The sequence below is a fragment of the Condylura cristata genome, unplaced genomic scaffold, assembly GCF_000260355.1.
Source record: "Condylura cristata isolate star-nosed mole 26May11 unplaced genomic scaffold, ConCri1.0 scaffold00012, whole genome shotgun sequence".
NCBI classification, from domain to species: domain Eukaryota; kingdom Metazoa; phylum Chordata; class Mammalia; order Eulipotyphla; family Talpidae; genus Condylura; species Condylura cristata.
Window position 1 is genome coordinate 53,472,537 of NW_004567113.1, and position 13,741 is coordinate 53,486,277.

At 38.4% G+C, this 13,741-nt stretch overlaps 1 protein-coding gene across 1 annotated transcript in view; it reads left to right on the top strand.

Moving 5' to 3' along the window:
* The window catches only part of RAB28 (RAB28, member RAS oncogene family), a 56,326-nt gene that overhangs the window by 19,029 nt on the left and 23,556 nt on the right, over positions 1-13,741 (top strand). Inside the window, exon 4 of the mRNA XM_004681404.2 lies at positions 2,160-2,289. Within this exon, the coding sequence (XP_004681461.1) occupies positions 2,160-2,289 (130 nt within the window). The remainder of the gene's footprint in view (positions 1-2,159; positions 2,290-13,741) is intronic.

The window sequence follows — 13,741 nt, forward strand, 5'->3', positions numbered from 1 at the left end:
TGTACATTTTTTTTTCCATCTCAATTGTAATCCCCGCGGGTTTCCCATCACCAAGTCACCCATGTGCCATCAAGGCATGGCAATATTTTAAAGGTGGACGGTAGAAGTGTTGCCCAGGGCCCGTGGCTGGTAGAGCCAAGGCTGCAGCCCAGCAGCGGCCTTATCCAGGCAGAGCCCTTTTGGTATCACAGACATCAGCCAAGAGTGGGATCACACAGTGAATTCTACCCTTCTGCAGAGGTCTGTTCCAGGCATTATTCTTAAGAAGGACAGGGGAATATGCTGCTTATTTTAAAGAGGGCTGCTCTTTTAGAACATTTGGGAAGACAGGCAGAAATAGATGTCTGAGTTTTTGAAATGAATCAAATAGTGTTGCATAAAAATTAGAGAATATTTAAACTGAAAGGATCTTAGAGGCTACTTACCTTACTGATCTGACGTTAGAGGCAAACAACCTGAGACCTTGACAGGTTAAGAGAGTCAAGTGTAGTTTAATAAAAGAACACGATGTAGGTCATAATGGTAGAATGCTAGAGCTGGCTTGGTCAGTCAGTTCTTAAGTTTTCAGGAATTTTTGTGAGCCAGTTGCTACATTCATCCATGATTAAAATATATATAGGCTGATAAATTACATTAAGAACAAAAGCATTGTATGTTCAAATGCATCCCCTTAGTATTTATTTTACTATATATTTCTGTTATGTGTGCTCTTGAAATTATTTGTATCTGTGGAGCTGCTTTAGAGTGGGGCCCTGCCCAGCTCTTTGTTTAGAGCAGTGACAGATAACTTGGACATGGCTACAAGGGAAATTTACACCACAAAATTGGCACATGATTTAGCTCAACTCTCCCCAGCCCACCCCTTTATGTTCTGTGTCAGTTGACTGGTAATATCATTCTATCACTGACTGACTTTTGTGCTGTGTATTTGCCTATTAATGTTCGTGGCTTTGATGCAAGACTCTGAATTGCAAAGCTTTATGGAATTGACAGCATTGCTGACATCTAGCAGAATGCTTGGTGTGTAGCTGACAGGTGGTTGTTTGTAGAATGAATGAATGGATGTAAAGTTGGATTTATATTCCTTCTGACCTTGATTCACTTAACCGTTAACATCATTTAGCTAGATATCTGTCCAGTGCATTGTAGGTGTGAAAGTGTAGTCAACATTTATGTTAAAACCTAGAGGTGACATAAATGCTGGGAGTGTCCAGACTTATACTGTGCACAGAGCTTTGTATTAAGTGTCTGACCACAAATTGGATGAGACTCAAGAATGTGGCGCTGTTATTTTTGTGTGTATAGATACTTCTTCTCCTTCCCACACAAAATAATGGGATATATTAGGAGGAATATGATATATATGAGGCAGGAAGCAATCCCTCTGTTGTATTTGGCTTTTTCAGGCTCTTATTACAGTATCATGTCCAGTTTTACAATCCTCAATTTAAAAAGGATGTCAAGAAACTGTATATAGTGTGCCTTGGGAAGAACCAACAACTATGATTAAAGGATAGAAAATAGGTCTTTTGAGGCAAGTTTAAGGAATTGAGTTTATTTTTTCTGGAAAGGCGAGCAAAAGGAGTTACTTAACCACCTTCAAGTGCATGACGGGTTAGTATAAGGAGGATACTCTCGTGTCTTTCTTGAAATGCACAGAGGACCCAAAGAGGAAATCGACTTATTTCATTGAAAGAAAATTGTGTTAAATGCTGAAATTGACTATTGAGAGATGTTATGGAATCTCCATTTTTGAAAATATTTAAAAAGAGCAGCAGCAGATGGCAACTTACTGAAAGGTTTAAATGTTTGACCTCATGAAAATGACAAGCAGGATTGTAGATCTTGCAACTTTTCCAACTCTTAAGATACAATTTTGTATTTATTATAATTTACCAAGCACAATTTATGTATTTAATTGGGAACCATTTATAATTTGATAATATTCTTTTGCTTGCATTTCATCTTAATTGTTGAATTTATTTTGAATGAAAAAATTCAGTATTGTTTGCTAGTAGTGGATTCGAGATCAGTTAGTATATAAAACAGTCTGCATTTGCAGTTTTATACTCTACAAAATATACTTGAACCTTAAGAGAAGACAACATTAATTTGTTACAAGTTGTGCATTACAAATATTCTCTAACTCTTTTTGACAGGGGATCCTTTTGGTATATGATATTACAAATTATCAGAGTTTTGAAAATTTAGAAGACTGGTATACCGTGGTGAAGAAAGTGAGCGAGGAGTCAGAAACTCAGCCACTGGTTGCCTTAGTAGGCAATAAAAGTAAGTTATTCATGCTTGTTATGTATAGTGAAGTTTATGTACCTATCTTATACTTTTAAATTCCTAAAAAAATTGATTTTTGAAACATAAGTTCGGCTTCTCTGGAGTGAACAAATAGTTTGAGCAGAAAACTCCTAAAGACGTGCACATTCATTTCAGTAACAGTTATGATGTGTGATCTACCTTGTAAGTGTTGCTTAGGCCAACTCCTGTTAAGGTAAGTTCTCTTTTGACAGTGTGTGTTTGGCTTGCCGGGGCCTAAGGAAGCAGTGTGGACTATTTAAGAACAGCAACACAGCTGTAGATTTCATGGTATTGCTCTGCAGCTTCAGTTGTGCCCCAGAGACTTTGAGATCCATCTCATTAAATGATCCTGGCACTAGAGAAGGAAGCAGTGTGTCTGTGTGGAACTTTGCCTGTATTGTCCCCATCTCATAAAGTTTTCTGAAGTTTTGATGCCTTTTTCTGAAATACAGATTTTTTTGAGAAAGAATGTAATATATTGGGAGAGGAATAATGTTTGGTAAACATGATGGTGAGTAACTTTTGAGCTCTGTCTATGGGGCTATGGCATATATAACATATAAAAATGGAGACACTGAGTCCAGGACCAGGACTGTTATTTGGTTTATAGTCCTGTAGTGCAGTTACCTGGAAAAGGAGACCTTCATAAAGTGTTTTCAATGTATAAAATATTGTGATATGAGCTAATTTTCTACCACTTATTTGAGGTCAGAAAAAGAGAAAATGAATTCAAATTATACCATGGAGGGTTTAAGTCAGGAACTGTTTCCTGACTGCAAGCGTTAAGTCAATACCCAAGTATACTACCAAGAGAATTATCTTCTCCAAAGGTCTTTAAAAGTCAGTGAATTTTTGGTCTCTAATTATTTAGGAAATGGTACTTCCTGTAGGACCAAAGTGAGATTCCTTCATTATGTAATTTTGCACACTTAGATTTACATTTAATAAATCCTAACTTTACTTTAAAACCTTTACAAAATAGGTATGAATAGTATTTCTCTGAAGAATTCTTGTCTAAAGAGTTAAAATAACAAGTGTTATAATACATTCTATAAAACAGTGTTACATATCCCAAAATGGTTTTTGGTAAAAGATAGTTTTTTAAAAATTTTAGTTAAAATTTACTCATCTGCTTTGTAAATAACTCTGAGTGAGTCAGATGTTTTCCAATTCATTGAAATGCTTTATTTCAAATCGTAAGTTCTGGTGATCTCAGGTACACATTCTTAGTATAGCTTTTTAGCTTATGAAACAATTTCTTACCGTGTTACTGACACATAGGCTTACATTATGGCTTAGTTTGTGCTTAATTGTAAGTTTCCCATCACCTTTTGGGAAATAGTAGAATAGGAAGGGGAAAGGGAAGGGACTTGCTTTTATTTCTCTCAGGCTATAATCTAACCAGCATCTGGAGTAGTGGTGTCCTGGTGTAGAAGTAGATTCGTTATGTTGCGCTTATGCTCTCGTGTAAGGCATCTGTCATGGGTCACTCGCAAGACAGGGTACAGGCTACGTGGGCTGTCGGGCTATGGTGGTGATGCCATCCCTAGGTTTTAGAAACAGACTTTTATGTTGTAAGTTATAGGAATTTAATGCAAAATGGTAATGCAGTGTTATATTTGATTTGAGATTTAATAGCATGAAAGTCAAGAGTTTTTTTCCTTTTGGCTTAGTCTAGTCCCTTAGTTCCTTTCTTTTCTTTTCTTTTTTTTAAATAAGATTTATTTATTTATGCATTCAGTACTGGGCCAGAGGTGTGGGGGGTGAGAGGATTCACCAGAGGCAGAGTGGGGAGCAGAACAGGCAGATTGACAAAGTACACTGCTGAGGGGAGCAGTGGGTGGCCAGGAGAGGTCTGCTGCGCCATGTGGGTCACTCCCTGGCCAGGGATAGAACTTGTGCTGAAGCAGCTGCTGCTAGCTTTGTAGTGCTGTGCTTTACCCCACTGTGCCACCGGGGCGGGCCCATGATCCTTGGCTTGTATATATTTAGAATATATACTCAGAGCAGAATCAATTCCTGTCAGACAGAATGTTATGTATTTAAAATGAAGAGCATATGTATGAATATTTTCCTGGATCTTATTTATGGCATAATCTGTCACTGACCTGATTTCATGTGGTTGTGGAATGCAAGATCTTACAATTTATATTTCTAAATGATATTACATTAATATAGTAGTTTGTAAACATTTTCTTTCTTGGAGATATAAATATGTTAAAAAGCAAAGGAACTAGCAAAGACTTTACATGTTGGTTAAGGATAAAGCAAAACAAAATTATGGGAAGACATCTGAAACTAGATAATTATGTTCATTTCCTACATATAGTCATTGTTTGCCTGAAAGTGATTTTTCTTAATCATATTATGTCCTCCTTTTTGCTACTTAACAGAAAGTAAATATGTAGGGTGTGGAAATAATTGGCAGTAGTAACTGTCTTTTAGCTAAAATTTAGAAAATTTTCATACCATGGTGTATATGTATGAGCATTTGTTATGTTATTAAAAGCTTATAATTGGTAGTTATAAATTTACTTGCTTTGTTTAATTTTTAGAATATAGTACACTCAGAAATTTGGGTTGAAGATTAAGGATACACTTACGTAAAAATGAACTATGGGCTTATTTTGTTTAAGTATAGAGTATGTAGAGTAAGTTACTGAAATGGCCAGTGGAAGGATAGAATAGATGGAATTAGGGGTTAATGAATTACTTTAGTTCTGTATACTTTTAAGTATATTTTATTCTGTGTTGTGTTCAGAGTGGTTATAAAGTACTAGTTTGTACTCTTTGCACTATTTATGATTTTATTTTCTTTTAATATTTTATATATTTTTTACATCATTCTTCATTTTATGCAGTGCATGCCTTATCATCTCGTGTATGGTCCCTAAGAAATTCCCACCATGTGCCATCATCACAGTCCCTTGTGCTCTTCTTACTCTTCCTTTGATCCAGTTTTCTCCTCCCCTCAAAGAACATCTCTGGCTTACAGTTGCCTGTGATTTTGATTTTTCACTTTGTTATAATTACTCCCTCCCCCACCTCCCACAGCCCAATCCTTTATTTGGGTCCCCTAGATTCCACCTATAAGTAAAATCACCCTGAGTTTTTCCTATCCTTTCTGGCTTATTTCACTAAGCATGATCCCTTCCAGCTCCATCCAGGGAAGTACTGAGTTGATTTTTAGACAGAATTTGCTTACAAGCTCTGTTTCTTCACTAACTGGTCATGTGACATCAGAGAGCTTTATGTGTTTAGACTTCAATTTTCTCATCTGGAAATAAGGATAACAGTTTCTGATAAAATTGGTTTAAAGATTAAATGAGATAATGCTTGAAAAGCACTAAGTATGTAGTGTTAAACATACTAGTTGCTCAATAACTATTAATTATTATTTCTATTAATCATAATAGCCTTTGAAAATAACTCACTAGAGCTTCAAGAATTTGCGTGACCACAAGTTACAGACCAGTAGAGATGAACTAGATGTTGTACAGAAGGGGTCTGAAGGAAATAACTTTCAGAGAATTACTGTCACCATTTTACTAGATGTATTTTTTTTTTCTCCTGTATTGATGGTTCTCATACCATGTGTTGGGTAGGGCAGTTCACTCAGCCAGCACTCTCGAGGCCAGCCATGCCTACTCAGCTAGCCTTTGCTAATTTGACAAAGGTTGCTGGGGAGAGTGCTTTAGAATGATTGGAATCTGCCAAGTGAGGTCTTAATTTTATTCATTTTTTCCTCCCATTTTCAGAATTTTTAAATACTTGACTGTCTTTCCTTTGCTGTGGTTGTTGAGATTAATAAGTACAGTTATGACCAAATCTTCATGGAAGGCATTTCTTTCCCTGAGTGAGGTAAAAGTAAGTCCTGACAGTTAACTGTTAAGATGGGGAACAGGGTATGTCATCTCGTTTCTTGTCTTTCAGAGGGTTTTGCTGAGCCTTGATGGTTACTTAGAGCCTCAGCAGGAGTGAGACTTCTGACAGGACACAGACCCAGGCACCTGAGACCGGAAGCAGTTATATCCCCAGCTGCAGTTACCTCTGCACGTCAGGGGCATACACAGGGCCTGGTGCCTGGTGTCCTGGCCCCTGGGCCCTAAGGGCTGCTCCCCCGCCTCAGCGCTCTCCCTTGAATCCAAACTGCATGTCCAGCTTTACCCGCTCTTGGACAAGCTGCTCCTGCCTCCTTCCCACTCTTCTGGGGCACAGTTTCCTTTTTCCCCTCCAAATTTATTACCTAAGGCTTTTCCTTTTGCCAGTGGTTTTTCTTCCAGCCTTTGTTTGACTGGCTTCATCTTGTCCTTGATCTCCTTCTGCAAGTCATCTCCTCAGAGTTGTTTTCCTTGACCGTTCAATCTAAACAAGCCAGGCCATCCCTTTCTGTCAGAGCATGGTGTTTCCGTTGTCTGCATCTGCCTATTGCCATTAGCAGTGTTTCTTACCTGTCTTTTCCCATTAAAGTCTATGCTTTTCGAGAGCCAAGGTCCCCCTCACTTAAGGTAGTCCCTGAATGAATGAATACTGAATGGATAAATAAAAGCCTTTCTGAAAACTGTTGCGATTAGAAGTGTTTATGACCTGACATGTGTTATCCAGGGAAATTGGTTTTCCTAATGAGGAAAAATTCATACGTAGATACAGAGATCTGTTAGCTGGCATACAGGTCTAGTTGGCCTGCCAAATTTCACCTAGTCAATGTTATTGAGAGAGAGCTTTTGGGGGGATACTTCAAAGTTCTAGTGGTATTATGACAATTTGAGATAAATTGTCAACAATTTAGTGTCATGATTTTAGACTAACTATAAATTATTTTGGAATTTTGCTTCCTTTTCCTATCTGTAACTTTTACATACATAATGGTAGAATTCTACTCTTTTGTCCTTTACATGTGAAGTTCCTATTTTTATGTTTAATTTCAAAAACCAATCTCCACTGAAGTATAGGTTTAGTTTTTCTTTCACTGTTTCGGGAGGGGAGGGGTTTCAGATCAAAATGAACATTTAGGGATATTAATATAGTTAAAGATAAATTTTAAATTCAATCTATGTTTTTAAATCACATATGGCCTTTTAATTTGTCATTGTGTTACTTTCTATCTTTAAGCTGCTATGCTCTCCTACTATCTGATCAATCAGCCTGTTGCTTCCTTGACGAGCTAACATCTCTGCCGGATAGATTGTAAACACAAATTATGGAGGTTGCATAGGAGCTGCCCTCTTCCTGATTTATTGCTTCTTAGCTGGTTGAGGGGTGGTGGGTATCAGTAATTTGTATTGGGGGTAGGAATTATCATGCTCCAGGATAGAGTGGATGGATGAGTGATTTCTACTCTTAAAGATATTAACCAGATCCTTTCCCAAATAAAGACTAATAACTCAGATTTTTAAACAATCCTCATGACAGATGAGGGCATCGAGAAGAGTGCATCAACACTAATTAACAGTGTTGGAGTGTATATTCTTCCTAACATTGATGGATTGTTCTTGGAGTGCTATCTCTGCCCAGGAAGTGATGTTTTACACTGTGAGGTTCAAAGGTTACATTTTAATGTACCCTGTAAGTTGTGTTCCCTGAACTCAGTGGAAATGTATTAGTAAAACAAGTAAATTTAAAGTTGAAAATTTACTGTTGCTTTCAATAAATTATCGGAAGGCTTTTAAAAGACTATTCTTTACTCTCAGTAATAGAGATGTGTAGGTGATGGTTATATGTCCAACTGGAGAAACATCACGGGCACTTACATAAACATACTTGCTACCCTGTGATTCTTTTGAGTCTTCAAAAAATCTTGTTTTATTTGGCGAGTAGCTGTATGAAACTGAAGTTAGGTAGCACTTACTCTGATTCCTATTTTGAGGGATAAATATCTTGTATAAAAGTTATCATCTACAATATAACAGTAAATGAGTCATTATTATCAGTTTAGGCAGCTCGTAATTTATACAAACTCTTGATGATTTCAAAAGTTCATTGTGTTTATATATTGTCAGTTAAAGCATTCTCCCTTTCTCGCCATTCTTTTAATAATTTGGTTCTTTTTGCAATCCCTGAATGTCAAATCTAAGTGTCCCTTACTGATGAACCTGCTATTTCTGCTCTTATTGTGTGTGATTTTTTTTTTTAAACCTTTCCCTCTTTGTGAATTTGTCAAATAGAACTATGCTTATTTACTCACTGGGAGGTGCTGGTAGCATTCTGTATCCTGAATGAGAGAGGATCTTGATATGTACGCTTACATTCACATTCAGATCGTACAATTCACAGTCTTACTCTGCTTTTAGAACATGTGGCCAGCATTTCAAGTTTCAGTTGCTGTGAGGTTTCCTCAAATTAGATGCATAAGCTTACAGTCAGACTGGTGATGATTTGGCAACTCTTGGGGATGAACACGTCAAATGAGTGCTTTTCATAAGGTTAATCAAAGTTGTCTCATTGCAGTGATATTATTGTGTCATTTGATAGTTAATTTTTGAGTTAGGCTACTTCAAGTCATTTCAACAGTGTTATAGTTTACTTAAATATTAAGGTTTTTGTGGTTTGATCTCATTTTGGTGGACTTGTATAAGTATTTTGGTCATAGCAATCTCTTTTGTAATTTTATAATTTCACCTTTGTCATGTTAAAGAGTGCTTTTTACTTTTTATTTTATTGAAATGGATAGCTTCGTGCTTCTTTGGATGTATATTACCATACCACTCCCACCCACAAGGCACCCATAGCACCCATAATCCTTTACGAAAGCCTTTGGCTCCCCCCCCCCACTTTGTTTTTAATCCCTTCCTTCTTCCCCCTCCAGCAGCCTTAATTCTGTAGTTAGATTTCTAGAGTTTGTTTAGGTTTAGTTTTGTCAGTTCCTTTCCTCCCAGCCCCCCCATAGTCTGTATGAATGAAATCATCTGGTAGAGAACGTTCATTAAGTGCTAAAGAAAGCATGATCCACCTTAGTTTTGTTTCTGTTATAATGAATCTCTGAATTTGAATTTCAGTAGAAATTACTAAATATTAATATTAAAGAAAAAATTCAGGAATGTAGTTAAACATTTATTTGTAGCAAGGAGATTTGCAATTTTCAGTAATGCAATTTAACCAACGCCCTTTAATTATTTAATTTATATCTGCTGTGATTGTGAAGCAATCCAATAGAGATTTAAAACAGCAGTAGAATAGGGGTAGAATACTTCAGCTTTCTTCCTGGTGCTGTCATTTCATCCACATGTGTCACTTTTTTAAAAAAGACTTATTTGTAGTTACTTAGGCATACAAGAACTGGGGTGCAGGCCAGAGGTGCAGGGGATCAGAGGCTTGACCAGAGACAGAGCGCGGAGCAGAACAGGCAGATCTACTGAAATCCACTGCTGAGGAGTAGCAGGTGAGACAGGAGAGGTCGGTCTGCTATGCCATGGGGACACTTCCCTGGTGTGGGCTCAAACTCATGTGGTGGGTGATGCTGCTGCTGCTACTGATAATGGGAATAAAAAAGAAATAAGATTTATTGAATTATTATCATTTGCTAGGTATATCCTGAAAATGATGACCAGTACTGCCTCTCCAGGTGTAAGGGCTAAATGAAGAGATAGGCAAACATCTTTGCTCCTAGCTTTGCTCCTATCTAACTATAGGAGTAGAGGAAGAAAGGAGGTACATAAAAAAAGTAAAATATGTAATGTGTTTAATGGTGAAAATGTTGTATAGATGGATAACTCAAGGAAGGGAGAAAGAGAAGTCGACAGAGGGTGTGTTACTGTGTAAAACATGGTAGTTAGGGAAAGTCTGGGAAGATTACATTTGAACAGAGACCGGAAGGAGGAGAGAGTGAGCCAGATATCTGGCCCCTGCTGTGTTTTTTTTTTCTTTTCCCTGGGAACTCCTAGGAGGCATGCTTGTGTTTGTGTCTATTTGTAGTTGTGTGTATATAGCTATGTAGGGAATAGTGAAAAGGGCTAGATGAAATTAGATATAAAGAGGAAAGGATCTATGAAGAAGACAGATTAGGAAAGACTTTGTAGTTTATTTAAAGGGCTTTGACTTTCACGCTATGAGGTGGAAAACCACTGAGAGGTTTGAGTAGAGTGATTTAACTTGTACTTTGAAAGCATCACTATAGTTTTGACAACATAGTTATATCACTTGACAACATATTACAGTGGGTATAATTGGAAGCAAAGTAAACGGTGAGAAGACTTTTGACATAACCTGGGTGAAACATAATGGTTGCATGGCTCAGCCTGATATCAGTGGCAGTAGTGAGAGGTATTGACTTCTGGATTTATATTGAAGGTAGGGATGATAGATTTTCTCAGAGACTTGTAGGCAAGAAGCAAGACAGTGCTAAGATCTTTGGCCAGCATCTGGAAGGTTGAGGTTCAATTTAATGAGATGAAAAACCATGCCAGAGGAAAGATTTGGGATGAAGATCAAAAATATGGCTTGGAACATGTTAAACTTGAGGTGCTGTGAAGCATCTATGTGGGATGTCTAGTGGGTAGCTGGGTATAAGCATCTGGAGTTCAGGGGCAAGTCCAAGTTTAAAGATAAAGTGCAAGTCAGCGGCATGTCAATGGTATCGGAAGCCTGGAGATTGGGTGAACTTAACATTGCAGTGAGTATATGAAGAGATGGAGCCTTTAACTCCAGCCATGCCATAGAGGCTGGGAAAGTGAAGAGATCAGTAAAGGAATTGGAATGTGACTAGTAGCTGAAAAGCTATGGGAATGCAGTGTCCTGGAAGCCACACGTAAAGGTGCTTGAGAGAAGTGGGTGGTGGTCAATGGAGGAATGAGAATGGTGATGAGTCTAAGCGTTGAAAAGGCAATTGATGGTGTCCTGTTGGTGAGCAGGTTCGTGGGGCAGCAAGAGCAAGAGCTGAGCAGAGTGAGCTCCCGAGGGAAGGAGGGACCCGCAGGTGGTGACAGAAGCAATAGGTATAGGTGAGCGGTGGGGAGTCAGGGCTGGGCTGGCAGCAGGAGTGGATGTGGTCACCGCTTTCTGGCGTTGCTTTTAAAGGTCAGAGACACACAGCCTGCTTCTGTTGGTGGGAAGAGAGGCAAGCGGAGGGTGGGCAAATACCTCAGGTTCTAAAATGCAGGTCCCTTTCAATTGTTTGAACTTGCTCTACTATAGTTTTGAGTGTGTCATCTCTGTTTCTTTTCAGTTTATTGCATTGAGTCTGATGAAGTACGAAGAGTGTGAGAACTTCCCAAGTTCCTAGACTCCTTATAGAAGGGCTGAGAGAAATGAACAAGCAGGAAAGAACTAGGGTGAAATTCTAGTTTCTGATTTAATTGTTAATTTTTGCTCTTTCGACTGTGATTCCTGTGAAAGCATCATCTTTTTTAGAGGAAACCTTGTGCCCTGAAAGGACACAGCCCTGCCTCGCTTGCCGCTGCCTCTAGTGAGACAAGCCACGCCTGGCTTTGGTTAAGAGTTGCCAGGTGCCCGCAGGTACACAGAAAGTGCTCAGTGACTGCTTGCTGTCAGTGGCTTAGGAATCATTTATCCTCTGCCTTGGTAAGTGATGGAACCGTGGACCTTTTGGATGATAAAATGGAAAGACTCTTCTTGTGTTTAGCTTTTGTAGAGCTCTGAGCCCACGCTTTTCATTGGAAGAGGAGTTTAATAACAGCTTCACTTGATGTTAGCAAGTTACTGGCACAGAAGATCCTGTAAAAAGCATTTTATGCTACACACATTGTTCGTTTTTACCCAAACTTTAAATTTTAAAAAGTTGAAAAATTACATTTTCCCCACGGTTATTTAATTTCTGGTGTGTTCCCAATGTGGAGAGACAGAGCCGAGTGTGACGGCACAGACTAGTCAGTGAGACCACGTAGGTTCAGCCGTGGGCTCCCTTGTCCACTGCGTGGTATTGGTGAAGCCACGTGCCTACTTGTGCCTCAGTATCCTGATCTGTAAGGTGGAAGTGCCAGTCCCACCTACCGCAGAGGGAGCGTATGTAGGAGTACAACAGGCAGTCCCGGAGCCTCGGCTTGCAGGCACGCGGCACCTGTGCCAGGCAGCGCTGCGCCTCCCTGTCTCTCAGGTCCTGTCTCCCACTTGTGGGTCATGGGAGGAGGACTGGTAGGCATAAACGTACACTGAGTGCACAGATGCGTCGACTTGTGAAATTATGTGTATATATGTATATATAAAACTTAAAAATCAAAAACTTTAAAAATGTTGTGCTGTATTCATGAAATACATAAAAATAGTTAACATTTGGGTTCTAATTAATGTCTGGGGGCCGCCTTCCTCTAACTCACAGGTTACAAGTCATTATTTAAATTCAGTTGATGGAGGTGATAGAATTTTGATATCCAGTCTGAATGGTGAAAGCTGGTGTACAGTTGCCATGAATTTTTATCTCAAGTTTATTTTGCTATGTAGACATGTGTCTAATAAAAAAAGATGCTGCAAAAACCATCGTTTTGAGTCTGAATGTGCTTCTGTTTTTGGTTGAGGTATAAATGTTATTTCTGGCTGTGTCCTTCATACTTAGCTCTTCTTACAACAAATGGAAAGGCCTTGATTGTGCCTGAGGGAATAGTTAATGCACAGTGGACATATGGTGGACAAAAGCTGAGTCTGGTAAATGAAATAAAATTATAAATGGTAAACCTGTGAGTGCCTACAGAGTCTGGAGGCTCTGACAGATAGGGTATTATTTGAGATTAGCATATTTTGAGAGTAGCTCTTTTTTTGGCATATTGTGTTGTATATGCTTCTATAAATTTGATTGAAAGACCTGTTCTCAACTTATACAAAAAATGTATTTGTCTTTTATTATCGTTCTGTAAACTTTGTAATGTGACTTTGATGTCAACAATAGAGGCTGATGATCTCATGGGTTTGGAGAGTTACTGCTCATTTGATGGGGGTGGGGGGCAGTTAATGAGCATTAACCCAGAACAGCTCTTGGGCTTTATGGATTTGAGCATTGTATGTGGTTGCACTGCTCCAGCGAAAGGTTAAGTATTAATGGAAAATGGTCACAGCCCTTTTACTTAAAGAAAACATGTTACTTGTAAGTTTTCTTTTGATTTTACTTTTACAGTTACATTGAATGTCTTCATTCATTTAGCCATCCATAAAGCAAATATTGTTGCACATGCAGTGGATAATAAGTCTTTTTAAGACGACTTGTGTGGTATGTCACAGATCATTAACTGCAAGTAACCACCTGAGTTGAGGGAAGCCTGGAAGCATCATTATAGTGAAATAAGCTTTTATTTAGGTATCACTGCAGCCCACTGATTTATAGAAATGTCACCAATTGCCACTGTGAAAATATATTCTCATTATCATTCAGGGAATGGTAGAGATTAACTACTGTAGACTGTTAAAGAGCTATATTGCTAATAATGGAAACAAATAAGAACAGATATTACTGTAGTCTGTATTTTTACTGATTTTAAAGAGTTAA